Source organism: Physella acuta, unplaced genomic scaffold (assembly GCF_028476545.2).
Source record: "Physella acuta isolate Inbredline_101_S28 unplaced genomic scaffold, ASM2847654v3 ptg001495l, whole genome shotgun sequence".
NCBI classification, from domain to species: domain Eukaryota; kingdom Metazoa; phylum Mollusca; class Gastropoda; family Physidae; genus Physella; species Physella acuta.
The window spans coordinates 40451-65023 of NW_026733010.1; the positions used below are offsets into that span (position 1 = coordinate 40451).

At 40.5% G+C, this 24573-nt stretch overlaps 2 protein-coding genes across 2 annotated transcripts; both read right to left on the bottom strand.

Moving 5' to 3' along the window:
• Positions 1–4422: 4422 nt before the first annotated feature.
• Positions 4423–12487, bottom strand: LOC131928381 (toll-like receptor 4). The gene is made up of 5 exons (XM_059284396.1): positions 12148–12487; positions 8489–10788; positions 7162–7313; positions 5392–5555; positions 4423–4647 (listed from the first exon to the last, which is right to left on the bottom strand). The coding sequence occupies exons 2-5, from the start codon at positions 10759–10761 to the stop codon at positions 4441–4443; spliced, it is 2796 nt and encodes a 931-aa protein (XP_059140379.1). The 5' UTR covers positions 10762–10788; positions 12148–12487; the 3' UTR covers positions 4423–4440.
• Positions 12488–13288: 801 nt separating this feature from the next.
• LOC131928382 (uncharacterized) lies at positions 13289–24126 on the bottom strand. The gene is made up of 11 exons (XM_059284397.1): positions 24111–24126; positions 23386–23657; positions 21891–22057; positions 20976–21226; positions 19514–19653; positions 18609–18748; positions 17610–17751; positions 15906–16181; positions 14999–15187; positions 14026–14173; positions 13289–13601 (listed from the first exon to the last, which is right to left on the bottom strand). The coding sequence occupies exons 1-11, from the start codon at positions 24124–24126 to the stop codon at positions 13297–13299; spliced, it is 2046 nt and encodes a 681-aa protein (XP_059140380.1). The 3' UTR covers positions 13289–13296.
• Positions 24127–24573: the final 447 nt, after the last annotated feature.

Consider the following 24573-nt stretch of genomic DNA (forward strand, 5'->3'; position numbering starts at 1 on the left):
ACCACCCCCCCCACCCCCCCCCCCCACCCCTCCACCCCCCCCCCCCCCAAAAAAAAAACATGTCTACCGTCCCCATTGCAAGAAAACCACTTTTTAGATTAGACACATTAATTAGGCGGTAATTTTATTATAGAGTATCGATGAGGAAATTTCTTTTGAGTTGTGGAGGGGGGGGGGGGCTCAGACGTTCTTACGCGGGGGTGGGGCTTCGCCCCTACCCGAAGAATTGTATGCAAGAAACTCTTCACGCAAACCATTTAGATTAGACAACATTTCCTTTTTTTCAATGTTTACGCGATAATCAATGACGTCATTTTACTGTGTGCACTCTCTGGTTTGAGATTATGTTCTACTCTACGCTAAATGTGTCGACGTCATATTTCGTTTTTCGAATTACTGTGCATGTTTTTATTTTGCTTGTGTTTTCTCTAGAGCGTTCTTGTCAGACAAAGCGTTCTTGTCAGACAGAGCGTTCTTGTCAGATAGACAGACAGCGAAACTATTAGTATTAACGAGAAAAATGGCCCGTTGAGGAAGGGTACAACGGGCGCTAGGCTGATAGTGCTGTCTCTTTTCTCTAACTAAAACCAACCCACCCCCCACACACCACCCCCCACACACCACCCCCCACCCCAACCACCCCACCCCCCCACCCCCACACACCACCCCCACCCCCCCCCACACACCGCCCCCCCACCCCCACCCCCCCCCCCCCCCCCAAAACATGTCTACCGTCCCATTCAACGAAATATAATTATATACTTTTTCCAGTGTCCGCCCCCTCCCCGAAAATTTCAAGTACCCCCACCCCTCTCCGGGGAGGAAAAAGTCTGAAAGAAACACTGAAACCAACCCACCCCCCACACACCCACCCCCCCCACACCAACCACCACCCCCACACACCACCACCCCCCCCCCCCACACACCACCCCCCCCCCACCCCTCCACCACCCCCCACCCCCCAAAAAAACATGTCTACTGTCCCATTCAACGAAATATAATTATATACTTTTTCCAGTGTCCGCCCCCTCCCAGAAAATTCTACCCCCCGCCCCCGAAAATTTCAAGTACCCCCACCCCTCTCCGGGGAGGAAAAAGTCTGAAAGAAACACTGAAACCAACCCCCCCCCCCCCCCAAAAAAAAAAAACATGTCTACCGTCCCATTGCAAGAAAACCACTTTTTAGATTAGACACATTAATTAGGCGGTAATTTAATTATAGAGTATCGATGAGGAAATTTCTTGTGAGTTGGGGAGGGGGGGGGCTCAGACGTTCTTACGCGGGGGGTGGGGCTTCGCCCCTACCCGAAGAATTGTATGCAAGAAACTCTTCACGCAAACCATTTAGATTAGACAACATTTCCTTTTTAATTCAATGTTTACGCGATAATCAATGACGTCATATGACTGTGTGCACTCTCTGGTTTGAGATTATGTTCTACTCTGTGCTAAATGTGTCGACGTCATACTTCGTTTTTCGAAATCTATAATAATAGTTTCGCTGTCTCTCTATCTATCTATCTGTCTGACAAGAAACGCTCTAGAGAAAAGACAAGGAAAATAAAAACATGCACAGTAATTCGAAAAAACGAAGTATGACGTCGACACATTTAGCGCACAGAGTAGAAAATAATCTCAAGCCGGATAGTGCACACATTGATATGACGTCATTGATTATCGATATTCAATACAAAGGCAATTTGGTCTAATCTAAGTGGTTTGCGTGAAGAGTTTCTTTCATACAATTCTTCGGGTAGGGGCGAAGCCCCACCCCCGCGTAAGAACGTCTGAGCCCCCCCCCCCCCTCCCCAACTCAAAAGAAATTTCCTCATCGATACTCTATAATAAAATTACCGCCTAATTAATGTGTCTAATCTTAAAAGTGGTTTTCTTGCAATGGGACGGTAGACATGTTGTTTTTTTTTTTTTGGGGGGGGGGTGGAGGGGTGGGGGGGTGGTGTGTGTGTGGGGGGGGGGGTGGAGGGGCGGGGGGGGGTGGTGTGTGTGGGGGGGTGGGGGGGGTTGGTTTCAGTGTTTCTTTCAGACTTTTTCCTCCCCGGAGAGGGGTGGGGGTACTTGAAATTTTCGGGGGCGGGGGTAGAATTTTCTGGGAGGGGGCGGACACTGGAAAAAGTATATAATTATATTTCGTTGAATGGGACGGTAGACATGTTTTTTTTTTGGGGGGGGGGGGTGTGGAGGGGTGGGGGGGGTGGTGGTGTGTGTGTGGGGGGTGGGGGTGTGGGGGTGGGGGGTGGGGGGGGGGCTGGTTTCAGTGTTTCTTTCAGAGTTTTTCCTCCCCGGAGAGGGGTGGGGGTAATTGAAATTTTCGGGGGCGGGGGTAGAATTTTCTGGGAGGGGGCGGACACTGGAAAAAGTATATAATTATATTTCGTTGAATTGGACGGTAGACATGTTTTTTTTGGGGGGTGGGGGTGGAGAGGGGGGGGGGTGGAGGGGTGGGGGGGGCGGTGTGTGGAGGGGGTGGTGTGTGTGGGGGGTGGGGGTGGGGGGTGGTGTGTGGGGTGGGGGGTGGGGGTGGTGTGTGGGGGGTGGGTTGGTTTTAGTTTAGAGAAAAGAGACAGCACTATCAACCTAGCGCCCGGTGTATCCTTCCTCAACGGGCCATTTTTCTCGTACTATGCATGTTTTTAAATTGCTTGTGTTTTCTCTAGAGCGTTCTTGTCAGACAAAGCGTTCTTGTCAGACAGAGCGTTCTTGTCAGATAGACAGACAGACAGCGAAACTATTATTATAGAAATTTAGTTTATATTTTAGAAGAGAAAGAAAGTTTTATCCTCGACTTTATGATCAGTGTTTCTTCCAGACTTTTTTCTCCAGGGGGGGGGCACTTGAAATTTTCGGGGGGGGGGGGGCGGTAGACTTTCTTCGGGGGGGGGGGGGGCGGACAATGTTAAAAGTATATATTTTCTATATAAATTATATAAATTTCATTTCGTTCGGGGGGGGGGGGGGGCGGTAAAAATTTTTCGGGGAGCTTAGCCCCCCCCCCCCCCCCCCCCCCCCCGAAGAGATGCCTGGAAGAAACACTGTTTATGATTTTCTCTCAATGATTCCGTCTATCCACTGTGATATGCTGTTAACCATATAGGGTTAGGCTCTCGAGAATTTGTAATTTCCAACGACCACGTCGATTTTTCAAAAAACTTTACGTGTCTTACTCTTCACCCTTTACAAACAATATTTTTCTCTAACAATAAGTTATCTATTTGTCAGCAAGGATACAACTACCCTAGCCTCGACAGGACCTCGTGTAAAAAAGTTACATAAACCCCACAGAGGGAGGCTAAGGGAGGGAGGATGGGGAGGTCTCCATCTCGAGAGTAGATTATCTTTGTCCAGATATCTTTGTCCAGATATCTTTGTCCAGACATCTTTGTCGAGATATCTTTGTCCAGATATCTTTGTCCAGATATCTTTGTCCAGATATCTTTGTCCGGATATCTTTGTCCGGATATCTTTGTCCATATATATTTGTCCAGATATGTTTGTCCAGACATCTTTGTCGTGACATCTTTGTCCGGATATCTTTGTCCGGATATCTTTGTCCGGATATCTTTGTCCGGATATCTTTATCCGGATATCTTTGTCCGGATATCTTTGTCCAGATTTCTTTGTCCAGATATATTTGTCCAGATATCTTTGTCCGGATATCTTTGTCCAGATGTCTTTGTCCAGATATCTTTGTCCGGATATCTTTGTCCAGATATATTTGTCCAGATATCTTTGTCTAAATACATTTGTCAATCTTTCTCCAGATATCGTTTTCCATGATACCTTGCTCCAGATATATTTCTCCAGATATCTTTTTTCATGATATCTTGCTCCAGATATATTTCTCCAGATATCTTTTTTCATGATATCTTGCTCCAGATATATTTCTCCAGATATCTTTGTCCAGACAGCACAGCTATTACCACAAAAAGTAAAGCATGAAGATATTGTCGGTCTTTTTTCTGCACCTAAGACAAAACAGTCTCTACTGCAAAAATAACTACTTTTGCTTCTTACTAAATTGTTGTAATCTATGGTAGCAGGTTGAGATAATCAATTTAATAAAAATTTGTTTGTAAGTAATACGTTTTAAACATTCACTGTTTAAATACTGGTCTTTTGTTTTCAATCTAGATATGCTTACTCTATTATTGTATGATGATGCTAAGTAATATATATATATATATATATATATATATATATATATATATATATATATATATATATATATATATATATATATATATATATATATATATATATATATATATATATATATATATATATATAGGCCTATATATATAAAGTTAGGTTAATATACAGGAAAGCTTTTTAGAAGCATGAAAATATAAATATAAAAAATTGATGATGCAAATGTACATTTTCAATACATTTATTGAAGGAATTTAAAACGCGAGTGTAATTTCAATATTTCAAATCATGCGCAAGTTTGTCCCAAAATACTGTCATGGCGTCGCCATCTTGACCGGAACTGTTGGTGGGGTACTGAATGTAGGTGTTGTTGCGGATGTGGTTTAACAAGTCTGATCCCATCTCTCTGTTGGAGATGGCGTCCTTCAACAAGAACACAAGGACGGGGCGTCCAGTGTCAACTGCCTCCATATTGGCCATCTGTGTATATATATATATATATATATATATATATATATATATATATATATATATATATATATATATATATATATATATATATATATATATATATATATATAAGGAGTTCATATCTGTAATATCTTCCACACAATATATTTTAAGATACAATAGTTTCAGTAGTTTCACATTACATTAGTAATTACATCTTGTAATAACAAACTTTTTTATTTTAGATGTAGCATACAGTTGCATGATTTTTTTACCATTAGGTCATAGTTACATGATTTTCTTTTAGCATTAGGTTATGGTGAGACTACATTTTTAAACCTTTAGCTCATAGTTACACCTCCATTTTACCTGTAGCACATAGTTACCCCTCCTTTTTACCTGTAGCACATAGTTACACCTCCTTTTTACCTGTAGCACATAGTTACACAATTTTACCTCTAGCTCATGGTTAGACTATCTTTTACCTGTAGCTCATAGTTACACCTAATTTTTACCCGTAGCACATAGTTACACAATTTTACCCCTAGCTCATGGCTAGACTATTTGTTACCTTTAGTTCATAGTTAACCTATTTGTTACATGTAGCTCATAGTTACACAGTTTGTTACCTGTAACTCATAGTTACACAATTTGTTACCTGTAACTCATAGTTAGACAATTTGTTACATGTAGCTCATAGTTAGACAATTTGTCATCTGTAACTCATAGTTAGGCAATTTGTTACCTGCAACTCATAGTTACACTTTTGATTACCTGCAACTCATAGTCACACCACTTGCTACCCAGCAGGTTGCGCGTGAGTACCACCAGCGTTCTCCTGCTCTCCTTGACCGCCGTCAGTATGTTGGAAGCGATGTAGGCGCCGGCCACAAAGTCCCGACCGTGAACATGGAGCTTCAAGTTCCGCTTCCGTAGCTCTAGCAAAAAGGTCAAGCAAAGCATGTTATATATTTGTCAGAATACTGAACACAGCAGCGCAGAGTTTCTTCCAGGCATCTCTTCGGGGGACACACCGCTCCCCCCCCCGAAGAAAGTCTACCGCCCCACCCCCCGAACGAAATGGAATTTATATAGAAAATATATACTTTTGACAGTGTCCGCCCCCCCCCCCTCGGAAATTGTTGTCCGCTCCTCCCCCCCCCCCCGAAAATTTCAAGTGCACCGCCGGAGAAAAAAGTCTGGAAGAAACACTGCCACAAAAAGTGTTAGCGGTGGAGGGCGGGCACCTAGTGAAACCATTTGCGGGGGGGGGGGGAGGTGGGGATCTTTTGAGGGGTGAAATTAAATAGAAAAAATAGTAAATTTTTCAAACAAAACAAGACAGTTGAAATAATAAAATAGTAGGGGAAATGTTGTGACACCCGACCAAAAAATGCTAAATTTATGAAAGGGTAGGGTAGGTTGACACCCTCAGTTACCGCCCCGGGTGAAACCTACGCCACTGCACAATTATTAATTTCTGAAATTTCTGAAGTCTATGATCTTTGTTTTTTAATTGACATTTATATGGCCTTTATCGTAATGAGTAGTTACGACAACGTTTTATAAAGTTTTTACTTTCTCGTATATACGAAGTACAGAGAAAGTCTTGTAATCGTCCAAAAAAAGAAATCGAGATTTTTGCAAATCTCGACGTTTAAGGGCTCCCTGAGTCGGAAAAACATTGTTTTGCAATCTTGTCCGTATGTCTGTGTGTATGTGTGTCTGTGTGTGTGTGTTTGTGTGTGTGTGTGTGTGTGTAAACACGATAACTTGAGTAACGTTACAGCTAGGTTGATGAAATTTCATATATAAGTATTATATCAAAATCGTAGCTCGGTATCAACTTTTGAGCGACTTCTGATATTGTCTATGTCCCGAGTTGCCATACCCCGTGGTGTCATATTAGAATATTCCAGAAAGTTTAGGGGAGATCACTCCCGGTTTATTTGTTCATAATTTCGAAAAAAACATGTCTTTAAATATAACATAGATTTTAGTCATACACTCAATCCTAGTTATTCTACTCACTAGCATACACCAAACACATTAGTTTAAAATCCAAATTTAACCCGAACATAACCCAAAAACTAGTTCTAACATAGATCATATAATAAAATACCATCTTTAAATTAACCATATTCATAATACTTCGCTGATTAACTTAAAACTTGAACTAAACTTAACCCAAATAGAGCAAAAAATAATTGAATGGAAATTCAACAACATATATTCTTTACCCATATTTGAAAAAAATGCTTTGTATTAAGGATTTTACGTTAACAAAATATTTAACAATTTGTCAGCAGCTGTGTTATTTTCACAGTTCGCTGGTTACATCCCTTTATTAAAAGGGAAACAATTCAATTATTATTTTTAATTAAAAAACAACAAAAACCTGTATGATCGACGGGTGTGAAATATGTATGAACAAGCTTTGCTTGTTAGTGACTTATCAACTGTTCATGATTTAAATAAGTGAAATAACTTTATCATGCTATATTCTTTTAGGACTGAAATACATTTTTTTGGCACCAGACTTACCTGTGACCACTTCCTCTGTGACGAACGTATCGTCCTCTGACGAATAGGATATAAACACGTCATACACAAAAGCCTTGGAACTGGCTGGAGAGTTACGGTTACTGAACCTCAGGTAGGCAGCGTAGTACATGTACCTGATCTTCCAGCGGTACCTGGGGATAGTGTGTTGATGTGTTGATATGCCAGTCAATTTGAAGATACGTTTCTGGTGATAGGGTTTACGTGGAAATTGGTGGCTTTGGCGGTGGGGGGGGGGGGGGGGGAGGTGGGGGGTCTGGATGTTGGGGGTGTGATATCTCTCCATGGGCCTCACAGCTTTAATTTCTATGAATGGCGTTTGATATATATATATATATATATATATATATATATATATATATATATATATATATATATATATATATATATATATATTAAGCGTAGATAAGTGACTGTCGTAAAGATGAAAATCCCCCATAAATTTGGATCGGATGAAGATAATGAATGTCAAATTTTGTAGCTACTTTTAGTAAAAATGTACACTTGTGTATACATAATCATACTAGAAATTAAAAAAAAAAATCAACGTGGTGGTAAAATGCTTTTCTCCCCACACGTCATGATGTTGCTTCATACACCATGATGTTGCTCCATTCGTAATGATGTTGTTACTTACATCACGATGTTGCATGCGATCATCATATTGCTCCAGACATCATCATGTTGCTCAATGCGATAAATATGTATGTCTTTTGCTTATTCTATGAATGTATTTAGTTTAAACTATGAATGTTTCCAGTTTCACAGTGAATGTCATCAGCTTGTAGCTATGAATGTCTTTTGCTTATGTTGTAAATGTCGTCATCTTACACTGCGAATGTCTTTAGTTCGTACTAAGAATGTCTTCAGTTTGTAACTATAAATGTCTTTAGCTTATGCTGTGAATGTCTTCATTGTACAGTTACACTACGAAGGTCTTCAACCTACAGTACGGATGTCTTTAGAGTGTAATACGAATGTCTTTAGAGTGTACTACGAATGATGTCTTTAGTTTGTACAACAAATGTTTTTAGTGTGTACTACGAATGTCTTTAGAGTGTACTACGAATGATGTCTTTAGTTTGTACAACAAATGTCTTTAGTGTGTACTACGAATGTCTTTAGAGTGTACTACGAATGTCTTTAGTGTGTACTACGAATGATGTCTTTAGTTTGTACAACAAATGTCTTTAGTGTGTACTACGAATGTCTTTAGAGTGTACTACGAATGTCTTTAGAGTGTACTACGAATGTCTTCTATGTGTACTACGAATGTCTTAAGTGCATACAGTGATTTAACATAACCTACCTGTACACTACGGCTGAAACAACAACAACAATCACCAGTAATGTCGCCCCTAGCACTGCCAGAAACAAAGTATAATTGTGTGCACATTCTGCGATTAGTACTTGAATCTCTCTCTCATAGCCATCGGTCACTGCTTTTATCGAGCCGTCAGCGTAGACACAAAAGTAATTATAAAACGACTTATCAAAGGCTTTGGACTTTGCCATCCATTTCAAAAAATCCAAATTTTTACAATCACACCGAATCGGATTATCGGCTAAATCAATACTGACGTTTCGTAAATCGATCTGCTTGCGTAGCCGATCCGGCAATCGCCCTAATTGGTTGTAGCTTAAGTTCAAGACACTAAGATTAAACATGTTATCGATACTGATATTAAACTGGTCCAGTTCGTTATTATTTAGCAGAAGATTCTTCAAGCTGAAAAGCCCATAAAAAATATCAAAATCAAATCGCGTGATTCTATTGTTTGTTATATCCAAAGTTTTCAGCATGTGTAAGGATTTAAATATTTTTCTGTTCTCGGTGATGAAATACGATTTCAGTTCGTTGTAGCCAAGATCGAGAGTCTCTAGGGTCGGGAAGTTGTTGAAGAACTTCGCGTCGATGGTTTCGATAGAACAATCTCGAAGCATGAACTTTTTGATGTGGCTTAGCCCAGTCACCGGTCCTTTTAACCGAGGGAAATAATTCAGGTTCAGAAATAAATTTTCCAGACTGTTTGAAGCATTGATTTGAAACTTTGACATGACGTAATTCAAGCTAGCTATGTTCATTTCTAGATGTTTCAACTTCGGCGGAAGCGGAAGTACTAAATATTCACTACTATTTCTGCTAACGTAGTCCCTCTGCTGATCTTTAGGGTAGTTTCGGGGAAGGTTATAAACAAACGTCCCGCCATTTAATTTCAAAACTCGAAGGTTTTTTAATTGCACGAGATTCTCCAGGTATTTCCCAAAAACAAATCTGTTATCTGAGACGTCAATAGATTCAATCGTTTCAGGCAACGTTTCAAAAACACCAACATCAATGTAGTAAAACCCGTTGGTTCTTGCTTCAATGCTTTTTAAACTTTTGGGCAGACATTTTACCATGTTGCTCGTTATCTTCACCCCTTCGTTAAATCGACCTTCGATAGCATTCACGTAAAGGTGTGTAAGATTCGAGTTTCTAAACCCGCAAGCTATTTCTTGAAAATGTATCAGATTGAGTTGAGGGTTGTAGGACAAGTCCAGGACTTGTAAATTTGGCAACGAAGCGAATGTAAGGCTGGACATGAACTGACCTTGCATGGAGCAGTCACTGATGTTTAGACTCACGATCTGAGCCAAGTTTACAAAAGTTTCTTGAGTCAAACCCTGAAGCTTGCAGAACCCCTGAGTGAACCCCGCCAATGTCAGGTTCCTCAGCCGCGTCATGTTTAAAAACCCCAAACCAAATGTTTTATTTTTCAGCCCGTCTATAAAAAGCGCTTCCAGATTTTTCAAATCAGCTAAAGCTTGATCTGGGTATTCCTTTACGACGTCGCTATCTTTTGCGTTTTTATTGAGGATTAATATTCTCAAAGACTTCAAAGGTGAAAACACTCCTGTTTTGAAAGAACCGGGTGACATAGACAGGTTACAAAATCTTAGATTTAAGTGCAGTAATTTTTCTAACCCGTTGAAACAACCAAGCTCCATCTTCTTAATTTGGTTTTTGCTTAAAACTAAATTAGTCAAGCGTGGGTATCTGGTAAACGTGTTGTTGACAAGGGTAGCCAGAGAATTATTATAAAGCAGGAGTGTCGTAATTGTGACTGGGAGATTGTCCGGGACTTCAGTCAGGCCTAGGTTGGAGCAGTTACAGACGGTTCCGTAAACCGTACATCTCCCAACAAGTGACCGTTGCCTGTTGATTGAAGAAAGGAAATCAAAGACTTCTCTCGCAGAACTGTCAGCGTCTTCAGAAAAATACCGTAAAACATCGTCTTCAAAACTCCCGGAATCCAATTGATCCATGTCTGTATAGGAATCTTCCGCTTCCAGATCACTCTGGTATTCTTCACCGTAATCATTAACAGGAGAAACTTCTTCATGTTCGTTATCTAGCGTTCTGTTAACATTGTGGACTGTTGTTATATGATCTGATGACGTCAAGCTACCATCGTCATAACCTGTTCCAAGTTCCCCTGGTTGTGGAATGTTGAGTTCATAGATTTTCTTTCGTTGCTCTGAGTTCACGTATACAAACAAATGGAAGGTTAGCCAAAGCTTTAAAATTATCTGTTTCATTGTAGAGAGGGTTAGGTATTAGATGGCCTGTAATTGGAGAAGATGATAGTTATGTTAGAGTAACTGTAGAATAGAATAAACTTTGAGGGGAAGGGAATGGCGATTACATTTTATGATAAACAGTTTGGCCTACTTGGTGAACGAAGAAAAAAAAGAGAAAAGATAATGCGATAAGTGATCACAGTGTTCTCCCCTGATGCCGCATGCCACCACTCACCTTCCCAAATACACCATCAGATGAGTTTTTGTGTGAAAACATGGGATTGGTAGGTTTAGCACAACAAGAGACCACTTGTCTTGGGCACAAGGAGGGATCAGCTGACTTGGACACAAGAAGAGATCAGCTGACTTGGGCACAAGAAGAGATCAGCTGACTTGGGCATAAGGAGAGATTAGTTGACTTGGGCACAAGAAGAGATCAGCTGACTTGGGCATAAGGAGAGATTAGTTGACTTGGGCACAAGAAGAGATCAGCTGACTTGGGCACAAGAAGAGATCAGCTGACTTGGGCACAAGAAGAGATCAGCTGACTTGGGCACAAGAAGAGATCAGCTGACTTGGGCACAAGAAGAGATCAGCTGACTTGGGCACAAGAAGAGATCAGCTGACTTGGGCACAAGAAGAGATCAGCTGACTTGGGCATAAGGAGAGATTAGTTGACTTGGACACAAGAAGAGATCAGCTGACTTGGGCACAAGAAGAGATCAGCTGACTTGGGCACAAGAAGAGATCAGCTGACTTGGGCACAAGAAGAGATCAGCTGACTTGGGCACAAGGAGAGATCAGTTGACTTGGGCATAAGGAGAGATTAGTTGACTTGTGGCACACAGTTCCCTTTTCAAACCTAATGGCCCATGAGGCAAGTGAAGTAGAGTTCAACTGTTTCTGTTACTACGGCTTATTAAGGTATAGTGTGGCCAGCACTATGCCCAGCCGCCTTTACTTTCCCTGACGTGAGTCAGGTACCCGTCAGAGCTGGGTGGACTCAGGGACAATCTACAATTCTACATGATTTGAACCTGGATTCGAATTTGTGAATTTCCGGGTAGCCGTGAAACGCTCTCCACATAGTCAACGCCGTCACATGCACGTAAAGAGTACACATTTGAAATATATATTTTTTTAAATACTGACGTTACAAAGATTCGTCCACGATATTAGTAAAACTTATAGTCAAATTAAATATATAGCGTTATAACAAAGTACTTATACATACGGATACAACAGACACCTCATAAATATATGTTTTAGATCCACTCTAGAATGTATTACACATTATCCAATATACATAATAAAAGTAGAAAATAAATGAGTACACATTACACACTAAACTGACCAGTTTGCGCATACTGAATATTATTTTGGTAACCATTAAATTCTACTTACTAGATTAGCAACCTGTGTCGTATTATCAAAAGACTGGACTAAATACCCACCAGTAAAACGTTGCCTATATTTAACTACATAGCTTCCTTAATATACGTCGCGTAGTTTAATCTTTAGGCTTATCTTCTGCCAAAACAGGTCTGGATACCTAATCCCACACAGTTGGAATTATTTACATTATTTTTTGGGGGTAGGTAGCAGATAGCAGATAGCAGGAACAAAACAACATGACGGCAGCAAAGTTGGGATTTAGAAGAAAAGGTAGATATGGGATTCACTGTATGCCAAAACACAACAGATTAGTAAATCTGTGTGGGTGGATGGGGGGAGGGGGAGGACTGTGTCGATAGACTTTGAACATTAATGACAATGCCAGTTATAGTTGTCAATACAGAAGTGTAGTATGTGTGTTACTTTAGTGTAGGAAGGTATATAAATTTTATTTCGTTCGGAGGGGGGGGTGGTAAGTGCTGGGGGGGGGGGGGGGGGGACAGTGTTGTTTTTTATTACTTTTTTTAGCGTGTGTTTACTTGATACTGTTGTTAATTGCTACCATTAAATGTTATTTAAATTACCATTTCTAATTGGCAGATCTACAGACCATGTTGCAGTACAGTTTACCTTTTTCTGTGACCTTAACGTATGTCCTGTATTCTTCATTTTACCTTAATTTAGGCAGATCTCACCTTAAAAACGAAGGACACAAAGACGTCCAATGGACTAAAACACAAAACTAATTAATACTAATAAGATAAACGGTTTTAAAATATAACCTATACGTTTTCTTTTACTTCCAGTTCAATATAAATAAAAATAAAAGAAATTTAAGTAATCCTAACCGTATTATAAATAACATAATATTATAACAATCACTACTTTTTGCTGTTTTCAATTTGTATATGTAATTTTTAAAAAAAATGGAATTATTGATAAAAATCAGTAAAACGGTGTAATGATAATTGTAGGTATGCAAATTTCGAAAAAAAATATTAAAAACAACAAAATAAACAATCGTTAGGCCTATTAAAATAATTGATTGTGTAATGATGCTAAAGTTACATCTCTATAATGCGTACATTTGCCAATAAAAGAACAAAAAAAAGCTTGAATCAGTACAATCAATGATAAAAATGTTGTTTGTGTTTTGAATTACACGCAGTTCACGTTTTCTAATGCCAATAGGATCACAGCAACCAAGACGTTAATCACCACCACACGCTGTCTCGCGATTCCCCCTGCACCCTGAGTACCGTTCCCAGGGTTACACGTGACAGCATCGCTGGTGAACTTCGTGACCTTGACCTCGTCCTCCTCGAAGCCCTGGAACTCCCAGTCCCCGCACTTGGGGTAATTTTTCGGAACTTTCGGGAACTGTGTCTTGTTCCCCACTTGAAACACCAAAGACATTCCGGTCTCGGCGTGGAACTCGATGTGGCAGTGGAACAGCCAGATGCCTGGGATGGGTGGGGTAGGGAGGTGGGGGGGGGGGGGAGAAAGGCAATATCTAAAAAATTGCTAATACTATGTGAGTTGTAGAGAAACTGCGAATGGGGTTGTGTAGAGTCCTTTGTGTGACGTGGATTTAGAAGGTTAGGACAAAGCTGTGAACTGATATTGAGGGAGGGGAGGGGGAACAAATTTAAAATGGAAATTCTATGTTATTTAACCTTCCTAAACTAAACTCCAAATTCCAAAGAAACTGCCCCACGAATATTTGTTCAATATAGGTGACAAAAGCTAAGTATAGCTAGTAAACTGACAATGTATATATATATATATATATATATATATATATATATATATATATATATATATATATATATATATATATATATATATATATATATATATATATACATATGCCAATATTACAACTACCTGGATTGCTTGCCTGAAACCGAATGACCGTGTATCCGCCATCAGGAACGACAATTGTGTCTTTAAGCGGCGCCCTGAAAGTTGTACGATTTATCTTCCCATTTTTATCCAGTTCTTTGACAGTATCCGTTGACACCGAATCATTGATCTGTTAATGAAATAATAGCAAATATCGTATTCTCATGTTTATGATAATTCATACAGGACAACATACAGTATAACGCACGATAAAACGGACTTGACAACACTAATGATAATACAAAATATAAATAAAGATTTTAATAGAAAGATAATAACAAAATACGATTAAACAATACTGAACACCGCAGCACACAACAAGTCCTCTCGCTGTCCACACACCCTGCAAACCCGAAAGTCTCGAGTTCGGATCTCGGCTTGAGTCTATAGGACGTCCCTGAATATTTCCATCTCAGGTGGGTACCTGATTCTCTTTAGGGAAACAAATGCGTTTTGGCATAGGGATAAACCCACACTATCCACTTGTAAGCCGAGGTTCCACTTGTGAGCCAAGGTTATTGTAACAGAAGAACTCTATCTACTCTACACAAACGGGAAAATATGGTGATCAAGAGATTAGCCGAGCAAGAATCCGACCATTTCTCACCCTGCTATAATGACAACCCAGAAGCCCACTCTGCCCTTGAAAACAACCCATAACTTACCCTGCTCATTGTGACAACCCAGATCTTACCCTGCCCATAACGACAACCCAGACCTTACTCTGCCCATAATGACAACCCAGAGCTTACCCTGCCCATAATGAAAACCCAGAGCTTACCATGCTCATTGTGACAACCCAGATCTTACCCTGCCCATAACGACAAACCAGAGCTTACCCTGCCCATAATGACAACCCAGACCTTACTCTGCCCATAATGACAACCCAGAGCTTACCCTGCCCATAATGACAACCCAGAGCTTACCCTGCCCATAACGACAACCCAGACCTTACCCTGCCCATGGCGACAACCCTGAACCTATGTCCATGAAGATGAAAGGGATGAAACGCTTGCACAGGTATTCCTTCATCCACGATGACCAGCTCCACCAGATCTCCCAGGGCCACCTGGTACATGTGCACGCATGCGCACCATTCCTTGGTGCATTGTTTCTGGACAGTCTCCGCGTTACAGTACTCACTCTGAAAAAAAAAAAGATGCTTGAATTTCGAGGCGGGTTCAATAGTATTTGAATGAGGATTATGAGTATGTTTCTATTGTAACGTCGTACAAAGTAAATTAGTTGTGTGCATAAAAAATGTATAGTGATTGGCCACCACACAGCCATTTCTAGTTTTGTATTTAGCTTGTTTACAATAGATCCTCAAGATATAGATGGAAAGACAAAGTGTCAAGCAAAGACCTGCGGTAAAACACCAAACAACAGCGAATAGACAGGGACATTAAAGCCCGAAAATCGGGATGGATTAGACATACCCTGAGAAGGGGAGAAGATAATATCGCGAAGCAAAAGCTGGACTGGAACCTCAAGGGGAAGAGGAAAGTGGACCGCCAAGGAAATCCTATAGAAAAACAGTAGAAGAAGAGGCAAGGTTTGTATATAAAGAGAGCTGTCCAAAACAGAGTCAGTTGGAGAGGTGTGGCTGCAGCACTTTGGTCCCCAGAGTCCACAAAGGAATAAGAAGTTAAAGAAGATTGAGACTGTAGATTAGAAAATCATCTCTTCTCGTGAATAGGAATCATACGTAGAATAATTTAAGTGAAATACTCGATGAATAGGCAAGATTTTTGTATGTTTTTGTTAAATAAAAAAGGTTTCTTTCACTTAATATATGGCTATCTTACATAGATTGATTATGACTCGTACTTATAACTAACACACATAGTGTTCGTTAATACCTGCGGGACATCGTCAAACTGTGTCAGGGGCGGCGACTGCGGCATCTCAGATGTGATGAAGTTGATTTGTGGCGACAAAAATCTACTGCTGGCGTTCAACGGGTAAAACTGCAAGGGGTGGGCTCGCAGGTTATCGATGGGCACGAAATCGATGGCCAGGTAAAACTTCTTGTCAGGTGTGGAGGTGTGGAGATCGATGTCTCCGTCGTCGTAAGATTTCATGTCTTTGATTTCGGCTGAGTCGTTGGGAGGAGCGGTAAATGCGGCGTTAAGATGCTGAGGAAGATAAGATGAATTATAGGCCTTGAATATATTTAAGCCTAGGTATAATGTATTAAGGAAATTAATGGGACGGAGTGGTCTAGTGGTAGAGAGCTGGACTGCTAACCCGTAAATCTCGAGTTCGAATCCGGGTTCTAGTCAGTAGACCGTCCCTGAGTCCACCCAACTCTGATGGGCACCTAACTCATGTTGGGGAAAGTAAAGGTGACTCGGCATAGTGCTGACCACACTATCTCTTCATATGCCGAGGTCAAAGAAACAAGTGAACTCTACTTCACTTGCCCTATAGACCGTCAGGTTTGAAAAGGGAACTTTATTTTACTTACTATAATGTATTAAGGAAATCGGAACTATGCTTAATATGGTTGAGTATATGCTAGTAACGGGCTAAAGTCTGTAGGACAATCTGGAGTCCACCCATCTTTGATAGTTGAATGACTCTCGTTAGAGTAACAAAGGCTGCTGACCACACCATCTCCCTGTAAGTCGTGGTCATTGAAACAGATAAACTCTACCTCACCTGCCTATTGTGTTTTGAGCACCATCGAGGGAAAATGAGGGAGAAATGCCATTCAGAGTGAAGGGGTGGGTAAGAGTGTCTGAAAGAATGGTAGACACAGTTGGACAGAGAGTACCACAGGCTTGCCAACGATTGTTAAACAATGAGTTTAAAAATGTGTTCATGATATTGTTAGTCAGCTAGATTTCAGAAGTCTCCAGACTGCGGCCCGCGAGGTCCTTTCATCCGGCTCGCGGAGATCAGAGTTTCTTCCAGGCATCTCTTCGGCCGAAAATTTTTTACCGCTCCCCCAAACGAAATGAAATTTTTATAATTTATATAGAAAATATATACTCATAACAGTGTCCGCCCCCCCCCCCGAAGAAAGTTTACCGCCCCCCCCCCCCCGAAAATTTCAAGTGCCCCCCCCGGAGAAAAAAGTCTGGAAGAAACACTGGCAGAGATCTTTTAGTCCACGGAAAAAAACGTTTGTTGCTGATGTCTGAGAAACTTTGCTCAGAAACATCACGACATGCCTGAGAGAACCTGGCCCCCGAACTAAAATTTCATAGTTAATGCGGCCCTCGGACTGTAAAGTTTGGAGACCCCTGAGCTAGATGAACACTTTGATAATTTAATATGAAACGTCGAGCCTATATTTATACATATAAAATGTGATGTACTATAGAACTGTAAAGAAACTGATCGAGAAAATGTTGCAAATAAAGTTCTAACGAATATTGTAACTAAAGAACAAAAACACCAAATGTCAAAGTGATCAGAATTTAGCCGATGTGTTAGGGCAATATCGGATGTGTCGGACAGTTTCGGGTGTGTTCGGACAGTTCAGGATGTATTCGGGTAATTTCGGATGTGTTCGGGCGAGCAGTATGTGCGGCTGTGTTTAACAAAAAACAACTCACAATTCCGTCACGGATCCCATTCTCCCACTGTGTCGGTTCTGGCGGAAGTTCATTCGGTGCGCCGTCGTATTTCAAGATGGCTGTTTGCCCAGCTTTGAAGTTGGCACAGTTGTTGTAGCCACGGGTTCGGATCCAGTACTGTCTGTGTGGAATACCGGAATTTGGGAAAAATACCGAGACTTAACACAAGAGTACTGGTTTCAGCTTGTTGGCATAATTCTAACACTTAATGGTTATCAGTTCGTGTTTATTTGTTTAAAGTCTATGGAGCTGAATGGGTGTTGTTTTACTTTCTGTTGGGGGCTGAATAATGAGTAGAGTATTAAATATTTTTAAATGGGGGTCGGCGTGGTCGAGTCGGTAAAGCTCATGGTTGTTGAACTGAAAAGTCTCGAGTCCGAACCCCCGGGCAGATGAGGCTCGTTAGCTGGGGACAGCCACTCCTCTAGGAGAGAAAACTCCAAAATCAAACAACTGCTGCCCTGTAGTTTGTTCTTGGTTGGACAAAGCCCATGGAAGAAAAGCAGGTTGAAAAATCGGACTAAATGGCCCGAATGGCGCATAACCAGTTGACACGTATCCTTAATTGTGATGGAGGCGTGGTCGAGTCGGCAAAAGCTAGATCCCTTCCAACACAAAAAATTAAGAACGAAGAAGAAGTAGAAATATTTTAAAATGTTAGCGTCATTTATCCATCACACATAACTGGGCCGTTTATATTTAAAATCAGTAAGTTAACTATTCTTTTCGATTAACCATACCTAGGTATTTTGATACTACAAACAGACGAAAAATGTATTGTTATCCTACTGCATATTTTTTATTTTTGTATGTAACACTATTCTAGACTTAACGTTAAGGCATACCTTTTTTTTCGTTTTTGTTCTTCTGTTACATGTTTATAAGCTAGTGTAATAATAAAAAAAACACAATAAATAGTATACGTCACTAATTTTAACTATCTACTACTAATTATAATTAACCCAAACATTAACTTACCTGAGAGCCGAGGTCTTATCAGCGAAGAGAATAAAATCAAAACGCTCCCCTCCGTTGATGGTGATGGAGTCGGCGACGAAGGGCTGGAGGTAGTTCCCATCACTGGCGATAACGGTCATCGTGTGGTCATCGATAGAAAACTGGACACAAAGCGTAACGGACAGTTATTGTGTATGGGGAAAGTGGCAAATAATGACCCGTAGTAATGTCGGTTATTATGTTGATTGGGTGATATTACTAATAACAATAGTTATTTTTTAAAGGTCATCCTTTAGTCATTTTGGAAGACTATACAAATTGTCTCGATGATGATGGTATTTAAAAAAAACATCTAGACACATCATAAAAGGGTCAATGTATTGATGCAAATAATGTTATTTAAACTATCGTTTACGTTGTAGACAATGTAAGTAATATAGTGAGTTAATGTTATGTTTACATTTACATTGTGAATACCAAACTAAGATGTTCCCAGTGGCGTAGCGAGGTCGGGTGTCACACGGTGCGGCACTTACTGGTGTCACCCCCCCCCCCCCCTAGGCGTAGCGACCCTTCCCGGGGACAAACTTTTAAACTTTCGATTTGTACCCCCCCCCCCCCTCAAATTTTTCTCTATATATTTTGCTATTTTTTTCCTTGGTGTCACCCCCCTAAATGGTGTCACCCGGTGCGCTCCGCACCCCCCCCACCCCTCGCTACGCCTCTGGCTGTTCCTCCAAGTTTGTCAAACTGTTATGTGCTCTTCATTTAAATTATTATGCAAGTTAAACATTCTATCTGATATTGTTTTAAATTATTAATTTTGTATTTATAGCAAAATAAGAGATTTATTTGTCAAGCTTGAGTATAATTTTTACTGGCTTGTCTCAAGTATTACGTGTGGTCAAACAGCTGACGAGACTCACCTGAATGGGACAGTTGGCGATTCCAGCGCTGATTAACCGGAATCGATACTTTTTACCAGGCTTGACCGTGAAGCTTGACCTTGGGGTGAAGGTCGTCTCGTTGTTCGATTTGTTCAGGTATCCCTGGTACTCACCCCGACCTGTGGAAGTGACGTCACAAAGAGTCAAATCAACAAGGTAGATGGTCATAACGAGGGCAGTAGAAAATTAACGTGACGGTAATCAGAGTCTCCGTCCAGGTGAATAAACAGACCCCCCACCCCCTAGAGACCCTAATCTTACCTTTTTAAATCCTCTCATATATCCAGAGGCATAGCGACCCCTCCCGGCGCTCGGGGACAAACTTTCAATCCCCCCCCCCATATTTGTTTTTATTGATAATTCAAAACTGCAGTTAAAATGAGCTTTTAATTTTTTTCAAACCCATTTTTGCGCCCCTAGGATCGGCGCCCGGGGTCATATGTACCCAACCGCCCCCCCGCATATATCCGCTCTCTTTTGCATCAACTTTGGCAATAATGAACAAGATATTCTTAACATCAATATGAAAAATACTTCATCAATAAGAACCTAGTTCTTTCACTTTCCAGTATCGAGTATACCAACCAACATGCGTAGTAAGTTTGAAAATTTCGCTATTGTTTAAAATCGTTTAAGTTGATCATTATTTTTTTGGCAACAAAAAAAAATTTCGACCATAGTTAAAGATTGTCAACAACAAGCATTACGGGTTTTATTTGTGATTTAAAATACATAAACCGGGAGTGATCTCCCCTAAACTTTCTCGAATATTCTTATATAACTTGGAATATAGACATTATTTTTAATTACTTAAACTTTTTAAAATAGAATAGAATCTCATAGAAAAAAGAATTGCACACCAAGCGAACGCCAAAACAAAATGTGCATAATAGTGCGCAATATTATTAGTACTTTATAAATTTACATGCGTTTTTTGAGAAATAGGAAATAGCGTAAATTAGTACTTCCGGTCATCGGAAATCACTCAAAACTTGACAGAAGGTAGAGATATAGATATTTTACTTACATGTGAAATTTCATTTATCTATCTGAAATAGTACTCAAGTTATAGGCTTTTGAAAAATTCAAAGTAGAAAAAGTACCACTTCCGGTTTTCGGAAATCGCTCAAAAGTTGATACGTATCTACTATTTTGATAAAATACTTATATATGAAATTTCATCAACCTAGTTGTAACGGTACTCAAGTTATCGTGTTTAAACACAGACACACACACACACACAGACATATGGACAAGATTGCAAAATTATGTTTTTCCGTATCAGTGAGGTGTGAAACGTCGGGATTTGTAAAAATCTCGATTTTTTTTTTGCACGATTACAAGACTTTCTCTATACTTCGTATATACGAAAAAGTAACAAGACGCTGAAGCAATGAAATCCAAATTAACAGGATAAAAAAAATTAACTTTTAGTTCTAACCGTTGATTAGTATTTGTTTAGGCTTGCTGTCCGAGTCCCAATGGACGTATTTAGCCAAGCGGTTGGTCATCATGTCCACGGTCCAGTCGTTGATGAGAATGACGTGTTCAGATAGATCAAAGTCGTAGAGTAGGTGATACGGTTCGTTGACCTCAGAGAGTCGGACAATCAGGGGACCGAACAGCCCGTCCGCGCGCTGAGCTCCCGCATGGCCGTGCCAGAAGTGGGTCCCACTTGTTTCGACCTTGAACCTGGGGTCAGAAGATTTAAGGGGTTATTAAATTTAGGCGACAGAAGAATATATGGTTAGAAGAGTATTGGAGGGGGGGGGGAGATTTGGGGGTGTCAGAATATTTACGGGGTCAGAAGAATTAGGGTGTTACAAGATTTACGGGGTCATATGATTTAGGGGGGGGGGGGGGTCAGAAGAATTAGGGTGTTAGAAGATTTAGAGGGACATATGATTTATGGGGGGTCATATGATTTAGGGGAGGGGGGGGTCAGAAGAATCAGGGTGTTCGAAGATTTAGGGGGTCATATGATTTATGGGGGTCATAATTTAGGGGGGTCAGAAGAATTAGGGTGTTAGAAGATTTAGGGGTCATATGATTTAGGGGGTCATATGATTTAGGGGGGTCAGAAGAATTAGGGTGTTAGAAGATTTAGGGGGTCATATGATTTAGGGGTCATATGATTTAGGGGGGTCAGAAGAATTAGAGTGTTAGAAGATTTATGGGGTCATATGATTTAGGGAGGGGGGTCAGAAAATTTAGGGGGCTAGAAGATGTTGGGGGTTAGAAGATTTAGGGGTTTACTGACTTGAAACAATATTCGAACTCGATATTTAGATTTAGTGTGTTAGCAAATAAAATGCTAACCCAAAACCTAACGGAGATTATAGAAACAGTAAAATACCTGTAAGTAAATTTGGCGTTGAAAGGTATCGGGCACTGGGTGACCATGCTGACCCCGTCCATGTAGGGGGTCCCGTGTTGCAGGATGCCGTGCCAGTGGATGCTCGTGCCCTCGGAAGATTCCAGACGGTTGTAGACGGTCACCTGTATTGTGTCGTTCTGACACACCTGTGGGTGGGGTTTAACATGATGCTGGTTGTGTAGTGAGTTTAAACTGAACTGTTTTACTATGTTTATGAAAATGAAAACCAGGGAAAAATGTATTGGAGGTATGGAGTATGAAAAGAAAGGAACAGTCGGCAGTGTTTCTTCAATCCCCCCCCCTATCCCCCGGGGACCGGGCACGTATGGGGGAGGGACATACTTTAATTTCCGTTGGAAGAGGGGCAGATACTAGTAAAAGTATATATTTTCTGTATAAATTATATATTTTTGCGTATTTTGTTTGGGGAGGGAAGGGGTTGTTGACATGATCCCCCTGTGGAGATTGTGATCGTGATATCGGACCGTGTGGTTGAATGATATGGATCAGATGGTTGTGGGATGTGGATGGATTCGTCGAATGTTAGGAGTCGATTGGTCGAATTCTGTCGATGGAATAGTCGGTTGAAAAAGATGGAATTGTCGAGTGCAGGTTACATTGTTGAGATCTAGTGGATACAGATAATTCAGCTGAACAAAATGATAACTATAAAATTTCTTCTCACGTAAACTCTTCTTCTTCTTCTTCGTTCTTAATTTTTAGTGTTGGAAGGGTTCGAGCCTTATCTGCCAGAGGGTTGACCTTGAGACATTTTCGAATTTATCAACCATGAACTTTTGCAGACTCGACCACGCCTCCATCACAATTAAGGATATGTGTCAACTGGTTATGCGCCATTGAGGCCATTGACTCCGATTTCAGCTTGCTTTTCTTTTTGGATTTTGCTTCCATAGCCTTTGTTCAACCAAGAACAAACTACAAGGCAGCAGTTGTTTGATTTTGGAGTTGTCTCTCCTAAAAGAGTGGCTGTCCCCAGCTAACGAGCCTCATCTGCCCAAGGGTTTGAACTCGAGACTTTTCGGTTTAGCAACCATGAGCTTTACCGACTCGACCACCCCAACCCCTTTCTTTACACCTAACTATCTATTGGGCAGAGGAAGTAGAGTTCATATGTTTATTGACCTCCTCACTTAAAGGGATAATGCGGTCAGAGGCTATGTCCAGCCACCTTTGCTTTACCTAATGTGAGTTAGATACCCATCAGAGCTGGGTGGACTCAGGGATGTTCCACTGAATTAAAACCGGACTCCGATTTCAGCCTGCTTTTCTTTTTGGATTTGCTTCCATAGCCTTTGTCTAACCAAGAACAAACTATAAGGCAGCAGTTGTTTGATTTTGTTTCTCCTAGAAGAGTGGCTGTCCGCAAACAACGAGCCTTATCTTCCCGAGACGTAAACTCTAATTTACCAGAATAAACGAACAAGCACTAGACTGAAAATTGTGAGTTTCTTACCTCAATAGCAGGACCAGGTAACATCCGGTTGACTACCTTGATCCCCCTCGCCCAGCCGTCCCCAGCGATACAGTGGGGCAGGTAGCAGTGGCTCTGGTTGTAGGGACAGCTGTAGCAGGCCTTGGACATGACGTAATAGTTCTCAACGGTCCACTCGTAATGACACACATAGGGCTGACCGCTGGCGTCACATTTTCTCTTACAGGGGTGGTTGGTGTAGTCTATGCGAATGGAAGGAGTAAAGTCAGTGATAAGGATTAATAAGACATAAACTCAGAAATTTACAAGCACAGCAAATCAGCTGGCTTCACATTTTTTTATAGTGGTGCTTTCTGTAGTCTACACGAATGTATGAAGTGATGTCAGTAATAATTGTATCATTATATCTATCAACACCTACCATTAAAGCTATCAACGCCAACCATTAAAGCTATCAATGCCTACCATTAAAGCTATCAACACCTTAACATTAGACTATTAACACCTAACATTAGACTATCAACACCTACCATTAGACTATCAACACCTACCATTAGACTATCAACACCTACCATTAAAGCTATCAACACCTACCATTAAAGCTATCAACACCTACCATTTGACTATCAACACCTACCATTAAAGCTATCAACACCTACCATTTGACTATCAACACATACCATTAAAGCTATTATCCCATCGAGAACTCGCCACAGTCACAATGTAAACAAAGGAGACCAAAATACCTGTCTTTGTCAACATGTTGAAAAATTACCTGCAAGAAATTCAGACTTTTATAAAAAGCAACAATTTAAAATGAAATGAAAACAGGGTTGTTTTTTTACTTTCTCGTATATACGAAGTATAGAGAAAGTCTTGTAATTGTACAAAAAATTAAAAAAAAAATCGAGATTTTTGCAAATCTCGACGTTTTACACCTCCCTTAGTCGGAAAAATATAGTTTTGCATTCTTGTGTGTGTGTGTACAGTTACAGCTAGATTGATGAAATTTCATAATAAAATTTCATATGTGAGTAAAAGATCTAATTCCCCACCTTCTGTCAATTTAGAGTAGTTTCCGTTGACCGGAAGTAGTTATTTCGCTATTTCATATTTCTAAAAATACGCTTGTGAACATATAAAGTACTAATAATATTTTGCTCTATTATGCACATTGCATTTGGCGTTCACTTGGTGCGCGATTCTTTT